Consider the following 27906-nt stretch of genomic DNA (forward strand, 5'->3'; position numbering starts at 1 on the left):
TATTGGCTGCAGAAAACAAAATGCAAATATGTGACAAATATGAAAAATAATTTTCTGGACTGTATGAAGATGTGCATTTTGAAATTAGAATTTCAAGATGCCCTTTACTGAAGTGTACAGACAGACCACATGGAAGTGACTTGCCTGGTGGCTCAACAGTTACCACACGCAGATCATGGAAACATATAGTCCCATCCAGCACAGGAGACGTGTGTGGAAATGAACATCTGCACAGGTGCTCAGGGCACTCATACATAAAGCCTCCCAAATGCAATTTGACTCCAAATCACAATGGTTACTCAAGCCTCAATGATGAACCAGCTAAATGTGCCTTTGGATGCATATCCTCATCCAATGGCTGACTATAGGTGAATTAGATCCATAATGTAAAGTAAGTTCACCTGTTTTCCTCCATTATAGCATGTTATACTCTCTCAGCAAACTAGGATTACCCCAGGCAAAGTCAAACATGCTCCTAACTTTACCCTACAGACTGCTCAAAACCCATTCATTTCAATGGAATGTCAGCATGCCCATCTTTTTGGAACTGTGCTCATTATGTGATTGCAACGGAACTTTCTGCCCTGCAACATTTAATACAGTTCAGTTTTTAGATATGGGGTTAGGGAGAGTGAGTCTAGGCCTTCGGATTCAGTGAGTTTTCTGTCAAATGGTATTGCTCCAGCTCATCAGTGACATACACACGCAAGTTCAGGCTCCTCTGAAAAGGACCTTCCTTCACTGTCTACCTTTCATTTGAACTTGCAGGATTCATCCTTGCTGACTAGGCTTCCTCTCTTCCATGTGCCCACGACTGCCTCAACATCCACTATCAACTTGTCTTGCTATCATGTGCTGTGATTACACTGTCAGGAGGTTGTTGATTTCTGTACCCTCAAGCTGCTCATTAATGGCTTCCGACAGTGGCCTTTGTTTTGTTTTCATTGTTTGATGACGCATCTATTTCCAGGCTTGCAAGGACTGTTTCCTTTCTCAAAGAACAGATCATGGACCAAGCCTAAATACATCTGTGCTGAAAGCTCTGTCCAAAAGCCAAGTACACACTTTTCCCTAGTCCTAAACAGCGTCATGCCTCTTGAACGAGAGACGACGAGACACATGGATTCTGGCCATCTTAAGGAGCAAAAAGACCCCTTGGATTTCTTCATCTCATGCTCCTGAACTTTGCACCTACAAAACTGCCTCAGCATTCATCAAATTAGAACCACTTCTAGAATCAGTATCTCTTGAGACAGAGAGAGAATTCTGTTCCCTTCCTAATGAAACCTGCACATTGCTGATGATGGACTGGCATTACAGTTCTTTGCCTGCTGCCAAGCCTTGCACATGAATGAATTTTTCCAAATTACTTATCTCTATCCAATCTACCCAGCTATTGCATCAACAGGTGCAGAAGCAAAGTTTCCATGCATACTCTCTTCAGAGTCTTATTCTTTTCCCTGCCCACAACCACTTCTTAATCTGACAGTAATCTATGAAAAAAATAGTTTTATACTCTTGGGCCAGCTAGCAGTGGTATTTATGGGTGCAGATAATGGACAAGACCTCTTACATACTAAAGAGAAGATATACTGTCCAAGCAAAATGGAAGGAATGCCCAACTTGTACATCCAAAAATAACTTAAGGGAACAAAACAGAGGCATGCAACATCATTCTTCCAACAAAATTTCTTCCATAGGACACTGAAATCTTGAGCAATGGGGTAACATTCTCAAGGTGAAAACATGATTAGCTCCATCTGGATGCTCCTTCCAACCCTGCCCTCACAAAACAAAACTTTTTTCCCCTGCTTCCTCTGAAAAAAATATTTTTAGAAATTGCCAGCATTTCATGACACTTTTCTCATTTTTAACAACACCCTCCCTTCTTGCTGCCACTTCCTTCCCTATTCAATCAAAAAACTTTTTTTTTGACAAATGAACACAGTACCTGGTTCATTACGCTTCCAAAATCCATCCTGCTGGGCTGGTTTATTTTTAAATTGCAACGATGACTACTATATCCAAAGGACAGGAAACTCTTGGCCTCACCTCAGTTAGATTTGCTTCTCTTTCCTTCGGCGTGAACAAGAACCAGCAATTGTTTATGCTAAAGTTACCCAGTGCAGATGGTACGAGTCAAAGCTGGCAGAAGGGAAGAAGTTATACAGTCTTCTGGCAAAGATGGAGAGAAGCCAAGGTCTTGGATTCAGACATTAGCAAAAGGGGCAGGCAGACCTGTTTTGCCTGAGGCTTTCTGGGGTGGTGAGCTTGAGACAGAGCAGCGTGCAGTGATTAAGCAGAGAGGAAAAAGCTTTCAAGACTGACTCGAAAGGGATTTTCCTTCCCAATCTCCACCTTATTAGCACTGCCTCTTCCCCCCCCCTTCAGTGCATCGCTGTCCAAGTACAACATTGCACACGCCCAAAAACAACACCACTAGCTGTGTGGGGCTCTTTTTTCCTCTTTCAGCTTTAAAGGGCATGGCATCCATAAACCAGCCTGTATGAAGAATCAGAGCTGGAAGCAGGAATGGATCAGAGGAGGAGCGAAATAAAACACTCTAAGGGCCCTATGCAAACTGGCTGAGTGCTTGAGTTTTATCAGCCTATCCAGATACAGGGCTGGAAAATTTGGCATGCCTGCCATGTCACTGCATGGGGGCAAAAATGGAGGCACTAGGGGACCTTTCCCTGGAGTTCTCTCACTCTGCATTTTATATGGCACATTTCATTACAGAAAAACATACATCTCCACAGAACTTGAATCTGGACAGACATCTCCAATTCTGGAAAAACTTCTGGGGCCCTGAGATTCCACTCGAGCCCCTTACAAATGATCTCAGTTTCAATGCAGAGCAATAGAGCAGACCCTTCCTAAAGTTTTGGAGAAAGGCTTTCACACACAAATACATGTACCAGATCCATAGGCCCCCAAGAGCCATACCATTAGAGAGCTGTGTTGTGCACACCTCACTTTCCACAGCAGTGAGGAGCTCCATGGGCCAGGTTGCCTCCCTTTAGAAGCAGATGCACCAAAGATGTATGGCATTCATACAGTATTTGCTTTATTTACAAATATAAGAGTGGAGTCCAGGTGGAGCCACAGAGGAACTGCAGCACAGTAGCAAATCCACTTCCCCACATCGGATTCCAGAAAAAGAGAGATCCTGTTCAACCAAATGTGCTTCAGCAAATGCCAGCAGTTATTGCCTGCTTCTCTGTATTCCTTTCAACCTCTAAAACTGTGCTTCCTTTTCACACAGACATGCATCTACGAACCCCCTTAAGCCAAAAGGAGGGCATATCATCTCCTCCCAAGGCCTAATAGGCTGCTTAAACAACCATTAAAGAGGGTATCTATAGCCGCTGAGAAACATTACTGTTCCTTTTGGCATAAAGGAGAGACTGAGCCACAATGGTCAAAGGCCAAGCTTGTTACCCTATTTTCTACATACATCCAAAGAACCAGGTCTTCCCAGTGAGCCTAACAGTTCCTTACACCTTATTGTAAAAATCTCTAAGACCCTAACATTTTTAACAGCTTCCCTCTATTTTGGCTTCCTTCTTCATTGGGAATATTACTATGCTTTAATTGGGAACATTACTATGCATTACTTACTATAGTAATGCATTACTATGCATTACTATGCATTACTATACATGCAAATGCATGTAAAGCAGCCTGGAATGATCAAATCACCAGTAAGAGGTAGCTGGTATTTTGGGCAGACCATTGACAGGAGAGAGGGTGTTTACATGTTTCCATGCTATTTGTTATCCAGTAAAAAATAACCCCTATACCCTGTCTCAGAAAAAGATGTTAGTATGGTCGGTTGAGGTAAAGTGGTCAAGAAAATTGTATGCTTCCACATTAGAATATAGTCCTGAACGAATATGAGAATTATCATTCATTTTTACATGCTGCCTTTGTCAAAACCATTGTTTTGTGCACTACTGAACATGGTACTTTGATACAAGAGCATTTATAATTCATTGAATGACTATCACCAATACTTCAAACAGATGGGGGGGAGCAGGGCTAGGTAAGCACTAGGACCCAGGTGTTCTACAACACAGAAAGTTTGGCAGGTTGAGTTCTGTGGAGGAGGAATATACAACCTTATTTACATCTTTTTCTGAGGCAGACTATAGCTGTTTCTTGCTGCCTCACTTTGGGATTTCATATGTTTGCTTCTAAAGAATAATATGTATCTGGTACTGAACAAGAGGGAAATCAACTAGAGGAAGAGGGGCAAAAGGGACCCGCAGGAAAGGGCCTATTCTCTCGGCTCCTTATATCTTGTAAATATTTGAAGGGGACTGGTATATATGTATATGCATGTAACAAGCAGCTTCTCTGGCATCCAGAGAAGTCAACGCAACCTCTCTACTCATTATAATCCATAACATGTATTAGCAAACTCTACCATCTTATTGCTTATTTTCATACATATGTCCTTATGCTCATGGCACTCTATACACACACACACACACACACCGCAGCTGCCACATACCCCACTGGAAGCTTGTCTTGCTCTCTTGGGCCCCTTCTGGACACGCAAAATAATGCGTTTTCAAACCACTTTCACAACTCTTTGCAAGTGGATTTTGCTATTCCACACAGCTTCAAAGAGCACTGAAAGCAGTTTGAAATGTGTGGAATGAGCCTTGGTCTCAGTATCAACAAAACAGCCAAGCTGTAGCCTGCAGAGATGCTTTGTAGGCCACAATTTAGCCTGTCAAATTTCCCAGAGCAGAAAACAGTCAAATCAAGGAATATTTACTGATAGAATTATGGCAGCAGGTCAAGGCTAGGGTGACGGGTGGTTCAACTCACATCCAACCCCAGCATTTTTACAAGCATACAACTTACCTCACCAAAGATTCCTGAGTAAACTTAGCAGCCATGGGATAAGAGGATGGATTCTCTTATGGAACAAAAAATTCTTAAACAACCACAAGCAATGAATAGGACTAAATAGACAGTTCTCACAGCGGAGGGAAGTAAGCTGTGGAGTCCCACAAGGATTGATACCGGAGCAGCTGCTATTTAAGTTATTCATAAATGATCTGGAACTGGGGCATGCAGAGTTTGCAGATGACACAAAATTATTCAGGATGGCGAAAGCCAAGAATGACTGTGAAGAGCTCCAGCAAGATCTCCACAAACTGAGTGTGTGGGCAACAATGTAGCAAATGAAGTTCAAGGCATGCAGTGTGCATAAGTTGCTGCACACTGGAACACAACATCCCAGCTTCAAATATATGCTAATAAGGTCTGAATTTGCTGAGACTAAAAGGAAAGACACCTTGGGGGTCACAGTGGATAGCTCAATGAAAGTGTCAACCCAGCGAGCTGCAGAAGTGAAAAGGCCAAACCCTATGTTGGGGATTATTAGGAAAACAATTGAAAATAAACCAGCCAATAGTACAACCAGTCCCTGTATAGCTCTAAGGTGGTCCTCATTTGGCATACTGTGTGCAGTTCTAGTCAGCGGCATCTCAAAATGGACATTTCAGAGCAGGGAAAAGTACAGAAGAGGGCAATCAACTTAACTAGGAGACTGAATTACCTTTCCTAGGAAGAAAGGTTGAAGTGTCTGGGACTTTTCAATTTAGAAAAGAGATGATTAAGAGAGGGCATGATAGGGGTTCATACCATTACAGGTGGAAGCCTGCAAAACTCATGGGGGAAATACCATCCTCTCACATCTCCTTGTGCCCTGACTCACCTTTGAGCCTTGCTGCAGCAGCAGCAGCAATGTCTGGGAATCGCTCTGAGCTCATGGCAGCTCCTGGCTGCCTAAACAAACAGTGCTTTGTTTAACTTTGGGAGACATTTAAACCCACAAATAAAAATTTTTAAACAAGTTTTTCATATAAACATTTTCAAACATTTTTTAAACATTTTTTAACATTTTTTAAAAAACTGTTTTTTTAAAAAAATTTAAACAAGTTTTTCATATTTTCAAGTTTTTTATATTTTTCTGCATATTTGGGTGAATTGGGGTACATGTGGCTCTTATTAGTTACCTGCAGAGGGGGAGGGGGCATACTTGGGAATTAAATATATAGATGCTAGAACTTGAGGGAATCCAATAAAGTTGATGGGCAGCAGATTCACAATAGAGTAGACCAAAGGAAATACTTCTTCCCACCTCAAGTGATTAAAATGTGGAGTTCTCTGCCAGAGGATGCACTGATGGCCGAAGGCACAGATAATTTTAACAGGGGATTAGAACAATTCATGGAGGAGAGGTCTTTCAGTGACCACAACTATGGTGCCAAAAGGAGATCTCCACATTCAGAGGAACTCAACTTCTGAATGCCAGTGCCAGGAGCAACATCAAAGAAAGGATTTGGTCTCTGTGCCCTGTTCGTCAGCCCTCCAAGGCAATTGGTTGGCCACTGTGTGAGACTGGATGGTGGTCTAGAGGGCATACTGGTCTCATCCATCAGGGCTCTTCTATGTTCATGGGCGTGCAACAAGAAATGTAAAGCTGAGTGGCATTTTGCTGATCAGAATGTAGTAAGAAGTGGTCCAATACAAAAACCTGTACCAGGCTGCACAGTGTTCTCGGTTTAGGACAAAAGTATTGAGAGCAACATGTTTTTCTTAGTCCCCTCTGCTTCTCCTTAGCCACTACTGCTATATAGCTTTATGTCTGACTCAGGGATTGACATTTGCAATCACTTATTCACAGCAGATGCCAGCATAAACTGAATATGAATAACCAAGCAATGAAATCCATGCAACTGAAGGATTCCCCAGAGATGACTGAAAACTGCTTAAACATTTGGAAAGCTGGACACTTTCTTCAAGGGCAGTTCCCTGGAAGGATAGCACAGGAACTTGTCTTTCCCCGGCTTCTGGGACTAATTCTTCTATTACTTTTTTTTTTCAGCTCCATCAACTCAAAGGGGAGTGGTTGCATATGCATCACAGTTCCCCCCCATGCACACCTCCCTCGCCAGAGTCTACCTCTCAAAACACTGCCAGCCCTTGATGAGTCAAGCTTTCCGGGTGCCTCCCCCTCTTCCCACCACTATGCTGCACTTTATTGCACATCTGGATCCAGTTGTGGTTTGTACATTAGGGGCACTTGAGACGGTTGCTTCTAAAAAAGCTGGAGCCACCAAATGTTTCAAACAAAAGAAGAAAGAAGAGGGAAATTTTCAAAATCAAATAAGTCTGAAGGGATTTGCTGCTGTTCCTGGCTTCACCCGTTAACAGCCCACAGAAGATGGCTGCTTGGATGGAAGAGCCTACACAACAGCATTTCCTCGCAATGTGCCCAATTATGGAACATTGACTTAGAAAGTTAGTTCCTAAGGGTAAGAATGAGAAGTGACATACCAGAATAAGCTCTCACCAGTGGAGAAAGTAAAAAAAAAACCCTCACACACAATGCTCTTCCACAGTGTTAATGACCAATTGACTAAACATTCAGTTTCCCCCTCTCCAGTCTGATCTTCCTCAGCAACCCTGTACTCTTTCTGCTTGTGGTCAGACTGTTATGCCTCCCACCCACCACCCACCACCCACCCCCACACCCCCCCCACCATTTCCCTGTTCTTCTGTGCAGAGCAGTGTATGAGATGAAAGACATGCCCAGAACAGATTTACTGTTTGTGAGTTGATTTCTTTAGCATGCTAAGAGTCCAAGGCCCTGTGGGCAACAAGAGTCTTCCACGTCATTGACAAGGACGAGTGGACTGAAGATACTGATGTTTTAAATATCATCCTCATCCATTTTAAGGAGACACAAAGTTTAGCAACCTTCGTCAATGGCCATTGCCCAGGCACAGTCTGACTAATGACTATCACTTGAAATTAAGGGCGGGGGACCCCTACCAGATCATTTGCTAAGAGACTTCTCAATCTATGGCTCATGTAACCAAATGCAGTCCAACCATGGCTCAACAAACCTCCATTTTCTGATGTTTGGCTGGGATTGCAAAAGAAATTGAGGGGTTTCTCAGGCACTGGTAGGCTGCTTTTGACTTGGTAATCCAAAATTTTTAACCGTCTGAGCACTGGAACCTTGCCGCAAGCCTCTTTCCCAAACCACTGCCAGCTCTTGATAAACTAACATCTCACTTGGCCTTCCCACCCCCTTGGTGTCTTTCCACATTGTATGTTTCTTGGCCTGCCTGTTTGGGTCATCTGTTGAGGACTTTCCATAGTGAACATGCTCCTTTATGGTGGTCCCCGGTCATATAAATTGCATTGGGTGACCAAATAGAGGGTGGAGGAGTCCACAAGTCTGAACTGTACAGATTTTGATTTGCTCCAATCATACAGAATCAAGCATCATGAACTGTGTCAGTAAGTATCAGAGAGAACCCTGAATAGGTTCCCAGTAGTACTCGGCATGGATTAATATCTCCACACCGCTCATTTAAAGGAAAAAGAACAATGAGTTTACATGTGACTTTGTTTTATGTCTCCTGTTTGCTTCGTTGTCATCCAATGTCTCTTTCTATCTACAGCTGGAACTGGCAGCTTGTGTGATGGGAGTTAACATAAATGATCCTCTCCAAGAACAGATTATTCTTTTCCTGTTTCTGTCAGTTCCAAGCTTTTTTCTGACAGTGCTGCATGAACCAACTGAAAACTTTAGAAGAATGCACCCCTTGTACCACAGTAACCCTGAATAAGTTATTAAGCTTTCTAGGTAAGGTCACAATAGACAAGCGCTTGCTGACTCAGACTGCATCCCCCTAGAGCAGGGGTAGGGAACCTGCGGCTCTCCAGATGTTCAGGAACTACAATTCCCATCAGCCCCTACCAGCATGGCCAATTGGCCATGCTGACAGAGGCTGATGGGAATTGTAGTTCCTGAACATCTGGAGAGCCGCAGGTTCCCTACCCCTGCCCTAGAGCATTCTGCCAGCTTGCAACAGAGTTGGAAGATATTCTAGCAAAATTGCTGGGTCAAAGAAACGCAAAGGAATAATCCAGTTCTCAGCTATCATACAGCAGCAAAGCTTTACATGAGATTTGTCAATCAAACTGAAAACCAAAGCTAAAGACAAGTGCTTCCACTTCCAAGAAGTCTTTTTGAAAAGCATTCTTTGTAACGCAAGTGATATAGTCATTATGTTCAGTGTGACAAAGTGTTATGAAGCTAATCAATTTTTTAAAATTCTGATGCATGGAATACATTTAACCCCTTTGGAACAGCACAAATCCAGAGTATATGTTTGTCACTCATGTGCTTGCTGAAATTAGCTAGAAAAGCTGTGTCAGTTCATTGCACGGCGTGAGTGTAATTATACTGTGCATTTACCCAAGGGTAAAAATGACCACAAAAGTAAATTTTAAGAGTAAGCATCACAATTCCAGAATGCACAGACACCCCATTGTGAATTGTAATATCTCCCTCATATAATGCTGAATGACGTTCTTGGTCACGAAGACTTCAACAAGAAACTCAATAGCAGACCATAAGAAGCTCTCTCCAGAATTCTAAATCAGAAGCAGCTGGTATGTGCATTCATCCCTTACCCCAGCAAGCCCAACTTGATCCAGGCTGTGTGTCAGACACCCAACCCTTATGTCAAGTAACAAATTTAAGGATTCCGGTGCCGCTTCATGTATACACTGAACATCCCACAGGGCTCAGTAATGACCCACAAGTTTCCAAGATTTTTTTATTCAACACCTTCATACTTGAAGGAATAACCTTCATACCACATATCACTAGTAGTCCAAGAACATTTCAGCCCCCTCACTTTGATATTTTGAATGAGATTTACATACACTGTGGGTCTCTTGGGAGTCAGTGGAAGTCCCACAGAGACACAGTGTGATGTAGTGGTTAGTGTGTCAGACGATGGTTTGGATAACCAATAAGTCACAGAAGCTTGCTTGGTGACCTTGGGCCACTCACACAATCAGTCTAACATTCCTCACAAGGATTTTTATGAAATGGAAAGGAGGGAATGATGTAAACTGCTCTGGCTCCTTATTGGGGTGAAAGGAAGGGTGTAAATGAAGCAAATAAGAAATGAAAATACCAGTGCCATTTTTGCTAAGAAGAAGAAGAGTTGGATTAATATCCCCCTTTCTCTCCTATAGGAGATTCAAACTCCTTTCCCTTCCCCCCCTCACAACAAACACCCTTTCCCTCCCCCCCCCTCACAACAAACACCCTGTGAGGTAGGTGGGGCTGAGAGGGCTCAGAAGAACTGTGACTAGCCCAAGGTCACCCAGCTGGTGTGTGTTGGAGTGCACAGATAAGCCTCCACAGCCCCAGATAAGCCTCCACAGCTCAGAAGACTTGTATAATATCCTAAGTGTTTGATGCCAAGGTTTCTTGTGTTAGAATTCTGCATTCAAATAACTGCCTTACATGCTAGACATCTCCATTTGTTCCTGAGCAGAGTGGCTATGGTACACTGCCTATTTGATAGATGGTGTTGCATCATGGTTAGGGTGTTGGACTACAACTGGGGAGATCAGTATTTAAACAACCACAAGGTAAATTTGGTAATCTTATATCAGTCATGCATATTCTCTCTCTCAGCTTAACATACATCAAAAAGTTCCCATTGAAGATAAAATAGGAGTGCTAAGTAGAATGGAATAAAGAATGGAATAAAAATGGATGGATAAACAGAATGCATAAATAAGATGCAAACAGCCATACTAGCTCTTGCAAAATCGAGGGGGAAAAAGAAACAAAATCATGCCCCCTTCCACCCAACACAAATAAAACATCTTGAGGTCGGAAAAGAAAATGTTTCCTACAGGAGTTCCACACAATTTCCCCAAAAAACCATTTTGAAAACATTGCAAAGAGTTCCCTCTTTGCAATTTAGGGCAGCAGAGCCAGCAACAGCACACCCTGAGGTAGGGAAACTGACAGGGCGCAAAGCTTCTGGTAAAGTCCACTGCTGCCACCACCCATGTTCCCTGCTGCATGCACTGTCTGGTGCCACTGGGGAAAGGTTTGCAAACATCTTTGAGCATGAGCAGCACAAGTGCTTGTGAGCAGATAAGAACACAGCAGCAGGTGGGAGCCATGCAGGTAAGCAGGAGAGAAGGAGATCATGAGGGCCTGATAGTGGGTAGAGAAGGGGAGTGGGGCTCCGAGAACCTTTACCCTGGATCCCCCAAAATCTGGAACCAGTCCTGTGGGATAGTACTATCCTACCTTACACGGCTGTGATTTCTGTTTGTAAAGTGCTTTGAACACAGTTAGTGCTATATTATCACAATATTTACTTGTAACTTGTTGGAAAATTTCATGGGCTGTGATTATATTCTACCAAATACACAACAGTCAGGATAATCCAAAACCTGGAGTAGCAGGCAAAACTAGTGGCATAACTGATTTCATTTGCCAAATCCAGATTGAAATAACATTGCTAATTGGACTCCTCCAGCAATTCACCCTCTAAAATCTTTCAATATGGGAATAGTACTTTCAGCCGCTATGTGCACTGCATCTCAGCAGATGCTGTCTCACTCTCATCTGCCAGCTGCACAGAGGCACCACATGATGCTTTGAATGGTTTTACTGTTACTTCCATGTGCCTTGTCATTGATGAAATGAGTAACAGGGATGTTAGTGTCCAGGGACATGTACACACTCCATTTCTCCAAACATGACAACATTCCCCAAATTCCAGCAGCTGCTTTCCAGGCTCTGTGAATGACACATCCTTGGGAAAAATATATAAAAGTTTATAGTTTAAAAAAAACACGCTACAAAAATGTTGGATGCTAGAGAAAGAAAGGAATCCTGCTGACAGAGAACCGGGGGGGGGGGGGGCCCATTTCCACAGGAATAAGCAAAACAAAAGGTTCGAATCCATGAAGGAGAAAAGTGATTTCTATGAATGTTATACTTCTTCATGGCCTGCCAAATTCAGTTACTTCCACATTCAGATATACTGGAACTCTGAATGGGAAGGGGAAGATGGTGAAGGGAACAAACTAATACCACCAGAGGAACTAAAGTTAAGATTTCCAGTCCTGAAAGGAAAGTGTATAAGTTTCCTGCTAGTTCTATACCAGTGGTGCTATACCTTATGAGCAAAAGGAAGCACAATTATACAATTATACAGATACATGAATATATGTATGCAAACTGACTTAATCTGCATAATATATACAAGTTGTTGAGTTCACTTTTCTGAGTACAGAAGTTAAAAAGATTAGCTTAAAGTAAACATTTCCTATATATTTGTCCTGCATAAGACCTCAGCCCTCTTTAGTGCAACCTCCAATCTCTAACATTTATGAGAAGGAAACAAAAAGAAAAAAACACTCAAACTGACAGTCCCCTCCCAATCATCTGCTTTCCAAGAGAATGTCAACAGGGGAAAATTCTATTGGGCTTAGATAAGTTGATTGATTGCATCCCCCCCCCCACCCACCCCAAGTGGCAGCTGTGTTTCTTTTCACATAAGGTAACAGGAATGGTAGGAGCACACGGCACCGTACACACGATAGGACCATGAAGAAAATCATGTGTCCTATGGGGACTTTTTATTATTCTTGATATCTCAGTTTGATGTTAAACTCACCAGCTAGAAGCACATGAGGCTTCTGGGGAGGCATGCCATTCTTCCTACCCAAGAGCAGACAAATAAAATAAGCACACAAATAAACATGTTTCCACAGAATTAGCTGCTATTGGACATAATGGTAACTTTAAAAGTAAGGTCTCCTCAGGAACAAGCAACAGTTGCTTGCTCTTCTTCCTTGAAATGTGCAGCATCTTTAACCATAGGGAGCTAAGACAGGTGTTTCAGAGTTACCCTTGTAGCTGGAAAGTGCTGACACATCCCAGAAACATTCCTCCCAAACCTCATAGAGGAAAAACATCCCTTCTGATCCAGACACTGACACAGAAACAATTTCCTGTTCCCAGCCATTAATTCTCTAAAAAGCAGGCCAAGTCCCTGCCAAAACAGAGTGTCTACAATGAGTGGGTGGGAAGAGGGTGAGGGGTGAGGCTCCCCTCAAAGTTTAGCAGAAGTTGGGAAATGGGAGGAGACCAGATAGATTCCCACAGATTTCCAATCAGAGATAGCCTCTCCTTGTTGATTTATAAGAGCTGGAATAAGTTTGGTCTTGCTCTCAAGAAAAAGAGACCTGACAGAACAGCTAGCAAAGGCCAATGTGAAATGTTCTAAATCCAAACAGTAGAGCTTTCTCAACAAACAGAGAATCCTTAATGGCACAAAGATGAGTGTTCTGGAAAAGTTAGTAAGGCTAAGAGGTTTAGGCAAAAATTAACCTGAGAAAAGGAAGTCCTTCGTAGCCTCTCACTGTTGTAGTAACCAATACAGGGTTAGGCACTTTCTTACGCAGCCACTCCCCAAACTATGCAGCCCTTGTGAGGTTCTTTTTAAATGTCACTAGCCCTGTGTCCTGTCAGCACATAATGTATGGACAAAGACAACTGACTGGCTGTACTGGGAAGGGAGGGATATGTCTGCACAGCTTTAAAAACATCTGGGTGAAACATCCCAGAATAAAGAGGAAGAAAGGAAAATTGCACAGCATGCAAAGAATAAAAACAGTTAACAAAAGCTAAACTCCAGGCAAAAATCCTGCAGGGACTTCACAAAGCTTTGCAGGTGTTCTTTGCAGTATATTTCTGATGAGGAGAATAGAAAACAGGCCTCAGTTTCAGTCTTTGAATTACAAGATAGCACATTCCCTGGATACCTTGCTGTACAAAAAACAAATGTTTTGGATTCCCAAGAATAAGAGTCTGGGTGCGGCTGTGCTGGATGGAGATAGAAAGGCAGCACAAATGCTTTTAAACCCCTCCTGCCCTCTCCCCACCCCTTCAAGCCTGAGTAGACAAAATCGGGGAAAGTCCTAAATTGCTTTTCACCCTTCACTTGCACCTAGGTTGCCCCATTAAGCAACCAGCTTCCTAAGAACACAGTGTTCATGCTCAGCCAAGACTGGGCTCCCAGATTCTCTGGCTGCTGTCCAATAGTCTGATTAATAATGTACCAATGACCAGTAACTTGGATTTCTGGGGAGGAGAAACATACAGTTTGTAAAAACAAGCTGCTTGTGGCTTGATAACAAATTGGGCTGAGCGAATACTGTATGGTTACAAATGGACAGTGAGACATGACATGGGGAGCCCAGAAGAACAAATGGAACTGAGGCATCTGCAGGAAGCATTTTATTTAAGGACCTAATAAATAGAAATTTCATGAATTCATTTAAACTGATCAGAAACACTTTTGGCTACAGGTTTCTAGTTTTATATTCATAGATTTTAACTGCCCTTTAACTGACATTTGGAGAAGGGGGGTGGATTTATATCCCCCCTTTCTCTCCTGCAGGAGACTCAAAGGAGCTTACAATCTCCTTGCCCTTCCCCCCTCACAACAAACACCCTGTGAGGTGGGTGGGGCTGAGAGAGCTCCGAAAAGCTGTGACTAGCCCAAGGTCACACAGCTGGCGTGTGTGGGAGTGTACAGGCTAATCTGAATTCCCCAGATAAGCCTCCACAGCTCAAGCGGTAGAGTGGGGAATCAAACCCAGTTCCTCCAGATTAGAATGCACCTGCTCTTAACCACTATGCCACTGCTGCTCCTGATAAAAAAATATTTATCAGAATATTTTATGGACCCATGAACCCCTATGGTTCAAAGAACTCCATATGGGAATATGCTCTTCTTGGGTCAAAACTAGCACCACACACATATCAGTACTGATCTTGTCCTTCACAACAGTGGCTAATCCACCTTCTTGATCATGAAGCTTCTGACTGGTTGTTGTTACAGTGTCTATAAGCTGTACCTGTATGTAGTACCTGACAGTTTTATACACAGAAAAAGAAACAAGCTTCAAAATAGCACATAAAAAAGAATAAGTGCTACCATCCAAGGGTTCAAGCTGGAGTCAGACAGACCGTTTGGGGCAAAATATGGCAACTGGTTTACAAGTTAAGTACAACCAAAGATAATGGGATCCACTGCTAGCTTGTGTTACACACAGCCACACACTGGAATGATCCTTCATGCCCTAGGGTGGTGTGAAGAAAAAAGAAGCTAAGGGAAAGAAAGAAAATATGTTTCATCAGTCATTTCAAGATTTAGGGAAAGCAAACACCAATCATAGGTCTTCATTTCATGAGCCATGAACACAAAACTTTGTTTGATTGGCTGAATCCTCAGATAAGCTGAGTGTCCTTGATGGTCCCAGAAGGAGAAGACACTAGGGCAGAGTTCACCTCTTCCCATGCTCTTTCCATTCTGGAATCCAAGAAGCAACAAATCTCCAACAACAGATGGATGAAAACCAATGCATCTTCTATCTCCTTTTTATGCTCAATCAAATCCCCCCCTCCCCAAATCCTCTCTGTGAGATTCTTGAAGCCAAACATCTGAGGAAGAAAGCCACATGGGGTGAAGGGAGAAGGAAACTTTTTGAAGCAAATTCCAGCTGTTGAACCCTCACGTCAAGGTTAATAGATCAGTCACCAAACATAGGCCACTGGGGTCATCCAAGTAGGAGGAGAACTGGCTTGCCTTCTCACAAACCAAGAAAGCTTTGTCTTGATGAAGATTTATATCACATTATAAATCTGGCAGCAGCAGGTAGGCCAAGGTGAGTGAAACACTCATAAGGGTACCAAATGTGGTCTAGAATCAGCATCAGGTGCCCCCACCCTCAACAAAGCTACAAAAGCTAAGTTAGAATTTTAAGACTAATTGAACAGCAACAGGACCCTCTACACAATCTGGAACCCTTCATATGACTATTAGCTCCAATTACTTCCAGGAGACAAAAAGAGAGGCAGAATTTTCCCAGCCTAAATGATCAATCTAACGGGCCTTATGTCAACACTTTTGACATCTATCACTTCAAGAAACTGCCTAACCAACTATGCAACCCTACATGCAGAATGTAATCTCCCAAAATGCAATCTGGTGGCTTTATCAAAAAGCTGAAAATTTCAGTGTGCGTATGTGTGTGTGTGTTATATCTATGGTGGGGGGCAGGGCACAAGATGCAAGAACAAAGCAATGAGTGCTGCAATCCAGTCTTTCTGTTCTATAAAACTGTATCATCTCCAAAGATCTATCTTATCAATCTCACCATAAATACAGTAATGTTCCAATTACAAATACATTTCATAATTTGAAGTTGAAGACCAGTAGAAGGCAGAACTACTTGTAGCAACAATTTCTTACAACATCAGTAGCTCTAAAACAGTTCCACCATCCAGACCAAATAAAAACTGTCAGTATTAGATTGACATTGTAATTTACTGCATTTTCCTTCTTGTGTTATGTTGCTTGCTATGGTTGTGCTGAAGCAATAAAGTTATTGATTGATTGTCAATGTTAGACTCTTTAGTCAGGAAGGGGAGTCTAGCCAAGCCAATGTACAACAGAAATTCAAGGAATACAGAATGATGCCCAGGATTCAGTGCCACAAAGAGGTAAAGGATCTTGCAGAAAGCCCAGCTCAGAAGTGCAATCTACATGTTAACTTCTGGCAAACTTTGAATTGTTTTTCACAGACTAAAATTGCATGCACTGGAGAAGGTTCTGTTACCAAAAGCAGCTAAAAATAAAAATCACCATGCAGCTTTTAAACACAGAGTTTTAGTATGAGCAGACAAAAGAGTGCCACCTACTGATATAAATCTTAACAGATAACTAATCTTGATTTATTTTAAATTCGAGATGAATTTTCTGGTTTGCTTGGATATTTTAAAGCTGCGACGGTAAACTATTTGGGCTTGGTGTAAAAAAATTTGTAAAATGCCTTACCTGACTCTACTGGCATTTCACACCCAGCCCCCCTTAACAAAAGAGAAACGATTCTTTATATGTTCGTTCATTTTTTAAAAAATACACTCCACTCATGTGTGGTGCTATGTATTCTACAAAGAAATGTCAAATAATTACAAAAATGACTCAAACAGGGAAAATAGTTGTTGTCAAGTGTTGGTGAATGCTGGCATGTCACCCAAAACGTCATCGCATGTCACCTTTGACACGTGTGTCATAGGTTTGCCATCACTGCTCTAAAGGAAAGGTCCAGAGATATCCAAAATATGGCAATGTTGAAATTGTGTATGGGTTTCTTTTCTTCTTTTGTAAGAAAAACTAAAAAGGCAACCAATTCGGAACATTGATTAATCAGTTAAATCAGGGGTCCCCAAACTATGGCCCGGGGGCCAAATGTGGCCCCCTGAAGGCATTTATCCGGCCCGCCAGGCGGCGATGGCTCCATTCAAGGGAGAGGAGGAACCGGCCCCAACGGCTGTTGATTGCAGTTACATGATGGCGCCCCCAAATCTCCATGAATTTTCTGACCCAGAGTTGGAAACCTTACATGTGGCAGCGCCTGCTCCGCCCTTCCCTCTCAGCTACTCCATGTGTTGCTCTCAGGCTTTCTGTTCCGCCTCACTCCCATTGGCATCAGCCAGGCTGGCGAATCGCTCGCTGGCTGCTAGGGAGGAAAGAACCCAGGAAGATACCTGATCCTGGGTTAGATGGAATGCTTCATTGGGAAAGTTCTGCTTTTTTTTTTTTACAAGGGAAGGTATTCCATAGCCTCCCCAACAATATTTGGAGCCCACCCTGTACTTGACATACTTTGGTCACTGTTCTAAAAATAGACCATGACAGAAAGGCTGAAAGGTGAAATCAAACATTTTACAATCATTTGTGCATAGGAATTTGTTCATAGTTTTTTTTAGTCCGGCCCTCCAACAGTCTGAGGGACAGTGAACTGGCCCCCTGTTTAAAAAGTTTGGGGACCCCTGAGTTAAATCATACAACCCACTCAGGGGTCATATGAATAGGGCAGGAGACAACCGGCATTAGCCACGTTCTCTGTGCAGTGACCAGTTTTACATTTGAAAATCACAGAAAGGAGACATTTTCCTTTGCTTTGCATCAAAAAATCAATAGCCCACAAAGCTGCTAAGTGGTTGTGCAGCTGTTAGAAGATGGAGCATAGGATCTAAACGACAGTACACTTCACGCCAACCTTCCTATCATTCCACTCAAAAATCCACTTGTCAGAGTTTCTCTTCTGGCTGCATACCTGAAGCCTCCTCCATCACACAGCTCCCTTGTTTGATATACTACATGCTCCCTGTGGAAGAACTCTGCTGGTCACTGGCCAGAGTAAACAAGACCACCATCCTGGCATGTTCCATCTGACTCCACATCTCTACTCGTGACTGAGGATATCTCAAAAAGTTCTGAAGTACTACAGCCACAGGAATGGATAGGAATTAAAAGAGCTCTGTGTGAGAAAGTTCTCCTTGAAAAGCCACACAGATGAATACTGTCAAACAAGGAAGAAACTGAAACAGAGAGCAAGAGCATAGCGAGGTTGGTGAGGAAGTCCCTGATTTGTGAGTTTAATTTCCCTAGTCTGCACAACTCCAGTGAAAAGGTGGATTGTAGGCAAGCAAGAATTCTCAGGGCTGAGTTGATCCTTGTGATGAACCCTTCACTGGCTACAAAGACAGCCTTACATGGTCATTCTCGGCTCTTACTGTTTCCCAGATGATGGGTTACATATTAAAGAACTGGCACCATTTCCATTCCCGTGCAACTGCCTTCTTCTTCACTGTCTCCAGGATGACTCAGACACAAGCCTCTTCCTGGATTGTCTCTGATTTCCTGTTCTCGGTCTAAGTCAAAAACTGCCACACATAGATGCCCTGATCCCAACATCCCCTTCTTCTCACAATGAAACCTGATTTGATTCTCAAGGCAGGAAAGATTAGATGGGCACTGCTAGAGTGAACACAACACCACACAGAGAAACCTAATTTTACTTGAGTATTATGTCATTCAGTCACAGGGTTCTGCTCTTCTCCTTCCTGCCAGGATCAGACACACTTCTTCCTTATTACTTTTACTTCTGCTTGATTTAGGGATCAGTCTTTTATTTAATTCCTAAGTATATTTCTATTTCAATTTTCCTACTGCTGCTGTTCAGTGCTTCCTCTGGGTAGAGCCAGATTTTTTTTTCAATGTGCAATATCAGACCTTGCTATGCTGTCAGTCATACAGCTGTACATTCAACTCAGCTGTAAGTCAACAAAAGTCTGTAAGTCAACAAAAAAAGATGTCTGCTTCGACATCATAGTGCACCACAGCCAATCGGTGATGAATGACATTTCACAGCACTCACCTGCATGTGAAAACACAGGATTCTGGATCCAATAGACCCAGTTCATGAATAGTGGTTGTTTCCTCCCACCCAAGGGAACTTCTGCCAATATAAGAGGTTCTACCACTGAGGCAATGCAAGAAGTTCTCCTGCTAAGGTTCTCCTTTTCAGCAGAAGGCTTCCAATGCTGAAAACACTGCCTTCAGCAGAATGTATCTGGAGGATTTGACTCATGATGAAAAGAGAGTTGGCACTGCCATGAGGCAAACTGGCAGGACTATCCAAGCTGCTAAATTTTGGGTGACAGTCAGATCAATAGCATGAGAAACAAACAGTTCCATGGGACTCATGGGACACCCCAGTAAATTGTTCTCTACAATCCTCAGATAACTTTTTGGAAGATGTGAAAGAGCCTGTGCAAAGGATTAATGAAAAGGTGCCATCTGAATTTCCTGCCTTTCTGTTCCTTTATCTTTGGGCAAACTCTGACATATGTTTACTACATGTCCTTAGATCCTTCACATATTGTAAACAAAGCACGCATAGCTGATCCAGGGTGAAAATGCAGGGACATGCCCAGTGGTGGGATCCAAAAATTTTAGTAACAGGTTCCCATGGTGGTGGGATTCAAACTGTGGCGTAGCGCCAATGGGGCTGGGTGTGGCACGACGGGGCCGTGGCCGGGCATTCCGGGCGCAGGGTATTCCTGGGCGGGGCTGTGGCAAGGATGCAGCTGCTGCGCCAGTTCTTGGGCGGGAAATGAATGCAGGCAGGCGCAGGCTGACACGCACGCCGGTGCACCTCCTGCTAGACTGCGTCAAGTTCTGCGCACTACTGGTGAGAGGAGGGACGTAACTAAGGCAAAAATCACGTGACAAAATCACCAATTAGTAACCCCCTCTCGGCACACACAAATAATTAGTAACCTACTCTCGGGAACCTGTGAGAACCTGATGGATCCCACCTCTGGACATGCCCTTTGATAACACTTGAAGTAGCCCTGCGATAGGAATAGAAGTGTACACTGCAAGTCTGGAATGCAGACTTACAATTTAAAATTTACAATTTAAAAGGGCTGTGTGCCATTTGGCAAGGCACATCGTTCATAGCCTGGGGGGAAAAAACCCTGGAGGCAAGACATATTTAATTTGTGAATGAGGCCTTTTTGGACAGGCTTGCAGGTAGGACACACCAGCACAAAAAAAGGCCAGGTTGTTTAATGGATGATGAATGGTGAGAAACATGGTCTCTTTTAAACAGCAAGCAGGAGTGCCAGAGTTACCTTAATGAATCTATCAAATAAAATCATCCAAAAATCCTGGAACTAGAGAAGTTATAAAATCATGTACAAGAAGAGGAGATCCTGTCCTTTTGCAGTAAGACTACTCACAGGCTTAGCCAAACTGCTCACAACTAAGAGTCCTGTACCTTTTAACAGGGACACAACAGGAACAATATTCCCTCTGTTGGGCCATGCTCTGCCCCTATGTTTATGCAGCTGAGGGTCTGCTCCATTACCTGTTTATAGTAGCAGTTGCCTGGTGCTCTCTCTTTCCCCACCCTGCCACCCCATAAGCCTGCTCTTTGCCAAGATTTTGCTCAGCTATAATCCTCCCTTGTAGTTTCAAATGGATCAAGTGTGCTAATCCTTAACTCAACACACACATACACTCTATCATGCTTCAAAGGCACCTTTCACCCTGGGACCCTAGGGGTGATGACATCACACCAAAGAACTGCTGATGTGTGGCATTAAATAGGGCAGCATTTACAACTCAGTGAGGTACTCCTCTGTGGATCTCAAAAGCAGCATCTTTAGCAGCTGCTTTGGGCTGCTTTGTTGTACATAATATGGAGTAGCAGGCTTATGTCATGAGAGGTAGGCTGAAGAGTCCTACAATCTCCATTTGTAAGTGGTACTCAAGAAACTGACTGAGCACCTCTCAGCATATCCACTTTTCTGCACAATAAATTCATAGGCTTTGCAGCAAGAGATCCACCCGTATGTTCCTTCTCGCAAAGTGCAACTTTAGTTGTACAGTTGTCACATTTCCTCACTGTTTTGTTACTGGGAAAAACTTATTCCCCCCTCTGCTTTTAACAAAGGAAATCTCTGCAGGAGGAAGTGCTCCCTTATTTTATAACAGCAGTGCAGGAAAAATAATCCAGCAATGTTTTTAAAGTTCTGAGACACTGCTATCATAATTCATTTTCCATGGATCAGAAGGAAAGAGGTGACTGGGAGAAAATCAGAGAAGAAAAAGCTCCAGGCCGGGGTCATGGCTAAAAACACCCTGATTAGAGCCCACTGTTCTTAACCACTATACCATGCTGGCTATTATCACAGCCAAACTCTATGAATTTATTTGAGAAAAGTTATTCTGGCCTCTACAGTGTCATTTACCTCAAATGTTTGTATTGGTTAAAGAAGCAATACCTTTTTTGAGGCACTTAAAATTGAATGGTATGTCTATACTATATATCAAAATCTGATACAAATCTGCTTAACTGCCCTGACTTCCACAACTATGGAACTTCAGGAATTGTAATTCTATGAAACTGGAGTTTCAAAGTTGGAGTTCTATGTTGGAGTTTTTCAACAAAACATTCTCCACAAACTAATGACAGTAGCATCTGTAGAAACTGAAACAATGGCTTGAGAGCCTCATGTAGTTCTTTGATGTACCACTCATAGCTCTTCAGAGAAACCATTTCCTAATTGGGGAGGGGGGGCTTGCCCACATTTCAGGAAGGTAAGCAAGTCTGTTGCAAGGTGGGCTTATGATTGGCAGGTGGATTTAAACAGTCACCACCAGAGGGCTAGAGGACAGATAAGCTGTAAGAGCTCCCAAAGATACAGACTTGTACAAAGGATGGAAGTAAAAGGCATCCCACTCCCTTCTCTGCAGCCTCTGTGCCCTCATCCCAATACTCAACACAGCAATAAGTTAACTACCAGCATGGCAATCATTCAGGAAAAAAAATCAAACTGGAGGTGGCAGTGGCAAACTGGGGTGTGTGAGTGTGAGTGTGAGTGTGAGTGTGAGTGTGTGTGTGTGTGAGAGAGAGAGAGAGAGAGAGAGAGAGAGACTCCTCCTTTCCTTTTCAGCAACTGGCTTGCTCTCCTCCAGGCACTATCGTTGAGACCCATGGAATGTCACTGAATGGGAAGCCCAATGCAGAGCAAACATCCTTAGAGAAGCAAAGAACCTGGTGGACATTCTGATAGCTTGAAAAAGCCTTTTTCTACTTTGAATGTAACTTACTGAGGCATCTAATGACTGGATTTTGTCCTGAAGGAAAACTGAGGCTACACAACCATCTTGCAATAATCTCTACTTCTATTTCAAAAACTAGCCCTCCTGAAGGAGGGAGGCAATTGACATTCATGATGCCACAAACAGAAGGCCTCCTAATTCTATCACTTTTTTATACCTCTATAAATGACAAACAATTTTACCCATGAAAATTTATGCCACAATAAATTTGCTGCTCTTTAAGATGCCACAAATAATCTGTTGTTTTGCTATAATGTTGTATCAGCTTTAGACAAGCTTTTTCTTTCTTCAGCTGTCTCTTCCTGCTCAGAAGGGCTTGCTGTACGACTAAGATGAAATCATGATTGTTCCTCTCTGTCCATACAGAGAGAGCCCTGATACATCAAGATCCAGAGTAGCCCTTCTCAGACATCCGATTCCAGGGCTCCAACCACATGTAATCACCAACGTCTGATCTTCCTAATACATACAGTCACCATGTTCTGTGAATAGGAAAAACTTTTGGATGTTTTCATGTATGTACAGCTTCAGTAAACAGAGGTGTGTACTCTACATTGGGTGAACCCTAAGTTGGATGGAGAGGTGGTACACAAACTTTTCAAAATTAATAAATAATCCAGAGTTCCATTTGTATGCAAAAATGCTGTATACACATAGGAAGATAAGCCAATGCCCTGCTCACACAAAATGCCAATCATATAATAGAAGAATCACAGATATCATATGCTCCGAGTACATGTGCGTGGTGTACCAAAATCAAAGAGATAGCAAATCTACAGTTCCTTACATGAGTAAAAGTTTAAATCTGCAGCCTATGACTCTTATAGTTGCAAGTGGGAATTGTCCCCCCGCCCCATTTTAACAAAGCCCAAAACAAGGGGAAGAGACCCCTGCGCTCTTGTTCCCCTACAGTGTTGCCTCTCATGCAAGTTCATAAAGAAACAGAAACTGTGGGTACTTGCTCCTAAGAGGGGAAAAAACAGAACAGCATTCTTTGTGAAAATGCTTCTGTAATGCAATCATTAAAAATATTGTTTGTAAATCTATCCAGCACTTGCTTCTGCTTCTGCTCCTTTCTTTTGTGCTAATGTTAAACAAAGAAACAAGATGCATCTAGGAAGGATTTTCAGCTCCGCCAGATCCACTTCTGTCCACCGTCACTTAGACCATGTAAGATTGCATGAAATATCCTTTTGCATGCATTCACAACTCAGATGGAAGAAGTGTGTTATCACACCTGAGTAGCACGGATGACGGGAGGTATATGATCTGCAAATATTCAATGAATCTGCAAAACAATGCATTCTGACTAGCAAGGGCAAAGGAAGAAATGGGACACACAATCACTAAAACAACTCTAGAAAGGAATTTCTATTACAGAAGCACCAGATCTTTGCCTGTGCAGGAGACTAACTCTATCAGCAACAGCTTTTTTGACCCCCAGTCCCACTCCTATTGGTTGCTGGGTTGTTGTTTTTTTACAATCAGCCTCATGATGTTTAAGCATAACACTGACCAGATGTCAGCAATTTTAGCAATCGAGTGCCAAATAAGTTTGGAGCCAATTCAAGGAAACAGTTTCTCCCCTGGGGGGAAGGGGGGGGGGGAGATCTCCACATCCCCATGACCAGGAATGCAGGGAAGGAGAGATGCCAAAATGCTGAGGTAAGGGGTTATTAATAGCACAAACCAACTTGATGGGTAGCCCTATTGTAAGCAGCAAGCAACCTCCCACCCCACATGCTGGCTTCTCTATAGATCAAGCGAGGGCAGTAGGGCTTCCAAGGACGCATCTATCATAACTCATCACACAGAATCACCCAGCTCCTTCTCAGCACCATGCAGTTGTTGCACTGAATCTAGGCCTCAGTTTCATGGTTGAACATACAACCAGAACAGTCCTTAGGGAAAGGCAAACAAGCTGCAATTATAAACCCATTTTTTAAAAAACCAACTCCAGAGTTAGCTCTATTGTTAAACAGATATTACCATTCCTAAAATAAATTGGCTCCAGAATTTTTGAAAGGGCAAGAAGGGATTCAGGACACAAAAGAGTCAGACTGCTGCCTGTTTTGAATAGTCCTAGAATACTGTGCTGCACACACTACACCTCCCTGGAATGTTTAGAATACATTCGTTTAACAAGCCCAGAGACTACATGTTTTAAAAATGTGGGGATGTTTCTGATGAAGACTCAGAAAACCAAAAGGTGGGGTGAGTGGAAAATGTTTTTTAGTGGTCACAGAAGTAAGGAGACCCTAAAATAATGAGTCTTGGGGTACTTTGAAGACTATTGGAATTATTCTGGCACAGGCTTTTGTGCACCCTAGCTGCCTTTGTCAGACGTCTCCCTGCGCTCTGAAGATGACCATGACCCTCCCACATTCCCAGTCCCTGTTCAAGTATCCTTACTACCCAAATCTTTCTTCAGTTCAGAAAGAACTGCCCTAGCCCATCTAATTGTATACATTTGAAGAGGAACTGGGGATATTACACACAGATATATCTTTTACTGTAAGAATAAAAAGATGCATGCTTTGTCATATGAACTTTTCCAGAGAGATACACAATAGTTTTCAAAAGAATGGTGGTGATGGAATGTTGCAGCCAACTTACGGCAAACCCATAGGTTTTCAAGGTAGAAGGCATTCAGAGGTGGTTTGCCACTGCCTGCCTCTGCATAGCAACCCTGGTCTCCCATCCAAATATTAGCCAGGGCCAACCCTGATTAGCTTCCACGATCTGACAAGATCAGGAAATCTTGGGCCATCTAGGTTAGGGCTTTCAAAAGTATTCAATCATATAAAAACTATTTAGAACATGACATACTATGAAAGAAGCGTCTGGAGTTGCAAACATTCAACTTGAGGTTAACAGTTACATAGAGTGAGACTCCTTTATTATTCTGCAAATCATTGGGCAAGAAGATAGGTCAAAAAGAGAATTTTAGGGACCCATCTGTATCCACAATAGGGTTGAATAAATACCTACCTGAAATTAATTATCTTAGCTCCATGCAAGGTAAACAGAACTAATAATCTCTTCAGAGATTTTCCATCCTTTGGATCCTGGTTTTAATACAAAAAGGGCCATTTTGTTTCTCCGAGATAGGATCTTTGATTAATATATGAGGATGTGAGCATGTGAGTTGGGTTCAGACACCTTTCATCCCAGCTTGAACATTTTGCTTTCCCTGGATGGAGGCAGAACAGAAAGCAGGCCAACACTCCGAATCCTGTATAGCTGCCTGGCAAAGCTTCTGCACAAACCTTAGAATAGAAATAATGTTTGCTCCTGTTTCCCCTTAAATTAATCTCCCATTAAGCTAATCCTTCAGCCCTATGCATCTTGAGGGAACCCATCTCATAAAGCCAAAGCTATGCAGACACAGAGAAAAGAAAATGTGCATTTAATGGAAACACATAAAAAGGAACAGGGAACAAAAGGGAAATACACTGAAACTCAGGGATGGCCAACATCTGTATTCCCAGGGGCCAGTGGTGGGATTCAAATAATTTAACAACTGGTTTAACAACAAGCACTATTTTAACAACTGGTTCTGCCAAAGTGGTACGAACCTGCTGAATCCCACCACTGCCAGGGGCTATTTATTCTCAAGACATATCTGGGACCTATTTATTCTCAAGACTACCTGGGACCTATTTATTCTCTAGACCTACCTGGGATCCTGAGATTCCCAGGAAAAAAGCAGATTATTAATATTTCAAATAAATAAATAAACACTGTTTCAGGAACCAGCACTATCCAATCCCCTTGCGCGTGGCCAGGATCGATAATAAATTTGGCATCATTAAGGGCATCACATATATGGAGCACAAATGTTTGGATGGAATGAAATCACTGACGGTAGAAGAAAGGAGACAAAGCTCTTCACAAACAGTTCCCTTTGAGAACCAGGCTGGTAAAGGGATTTGCTTTTCTTAAACACATACAAGATTAAGATTTGATAGGTACACTGGGGGAGAGGTAAAGCTGGTAGAAGTCTGATTAAGTCCTTGGATCTCTAGTTCAAGAACCCAAACTGTACAAAATATAACTATGAAATATGCAGACCTGTACAGTTCAGAATGTAAACTTCAGTGATACTTTTCTCAAGAGGAAGGGCAACACTGTGAATGGATGGCAGAATCTTGGGTCCAAACCTTCTATCCATGTTTTATGCAGTTCTCATCCATGAAACATAAAAGACAGTATTAGACTGCATAGAAACATGATGAAGGTACAAAATCCAGCAACACTATCATACCACTTCAAAACAGCATATTTAAACTGCAATTGCCAGCTATTAGGCTATTATCTCACACACAATTGTGTGTACACTTTTTCCCCATCACCACTACTTTTCCGTTAGGTGCACAGGTCCAACCCATTACCAAAAACAAACCAACAAACCACAGAAGTACTGAAAGCAAATGCAGACACCCTCACAAACAAAGACCAAATGAAATACAACAGAATTTAACTGACGCCAATCATGTGACAAGCACCATGCCATAGACATTATCTAAAGCGTTATACTGCTCTATGAAGTTCAAAATACACAAAAAGGTGACTCCATTGGCTGCTGAAGGCCACATGCCTCTTGAGGAGGCCAGCTACAACTGACTCTCAATACCTTGACTGTGCCATAGAAATTCCCTGGAGAGTGACCCTTGGGCATGTCCTTACACCTTTCTAAGGGCCTTCATTCCTCTCTTAATATTTTATCTTACTGAACGCAGTTAGACTCTCTAACCTTTCCTCACACATTCTAAGACTGTTCCAACAATTAACAGCTCCTTCATCTGTACCTGTTTATACATTTACTACCACTCCAGTCTGCTTTCATTGCTCAGAATCTATTGAGTAGTTTCAGCATATAATTAACTGACTACTGAAAAACAGAGAGAAAAAATCTGAACCCTTTAAAATGTAATGGGAACTGAAGAATAAATAATGAGTATGATTTGAGAATAATATGACCTCTAGTATAGTGCACTGCCAGAGTGCTGGATTTGAACTGAGGAGACAAGGGTTCATTCAAAACACAATTCCTCACATCATCATAAATCCTACCAGATAGCCTCGGGCAGGTCTGCTATGCCTTAGCCTGACCTACCTTACAGAGTTATTATAATGGATAAGCCTTTGATGGCCTGAACTTTTTGGCCGAGGGGAGACAATGCATATAAATTAATAAACTATCCCACCACAAAAATTCCCATTTTCCATTAATGCTTTCATTACATCCCCTACTTCCCATCTTCAAACATTCAAACATCTCCTCCTCCGCCTGCCCCACCCCCAGTTTTCATAGCACTAGCCATTTCAGTTAATGGGTTTAGAAGAGTGAAACCCTTCTTAGGATGGCACCAGTAGATTGTTAACTCCTTGCAACCAAGTCTTTTGTTAAGTCACTAGGTAAAATTTACTAGCATTGGGTCTGCCTGTCATGTTTGGAGGAGGGGTGATTTTTTAAAAAGAAAGC

At 42.5% G+C, this 27906-nt stretch overlaps 1 protein-coding gene across 13 annotated transcripts in view; it reads right to left on the bottom strand.

Annotated features, from left to right (window-relative positions):
• The window catches only part of TNS1 (tensin 1), a 389915-nt gene that overhangs the window by 206578 nt on the left and 155431 nt on the right, over positions 1 to 27906 (bottom strand). The window contains exon 1 of one of the 13 annotated variants that reach the window (XM_048486281.1): positions 1952 to 2043. The exons of the other annotated variants lie outside the window; for them this stretch is intronic. Coding sequence (XP_048342238.1) covers positions 1952 to 1978 — 27 coding nt within the window. The 5' untranslated portion in view covers positions 1979 to 2043. Of the gene's footprint in view, positions 1 to 1951; positions 2044 to 27906 lie in introns of those variants that run through there. 13 annotated transcript variants of the gene reach the window in all.

Source organism: Sphaerodactylus townsendi, linkage group LG02 (genome assembly GCF_021028975.2).
Source record: "Sphaerodactylus townsendi isolate TG3544 linkage group LG02, MPM_Stown_v2.3, whole genome shotgun sequence".
Classification (NCBI taxonomy): domain Eukaryota; kingdom Metazoa; phylum Chordata; class Lepidosauria; order Squamata; family Sphaerodactylidae; genus Sphaerodactylus; species Sphaerodactylus townsendi.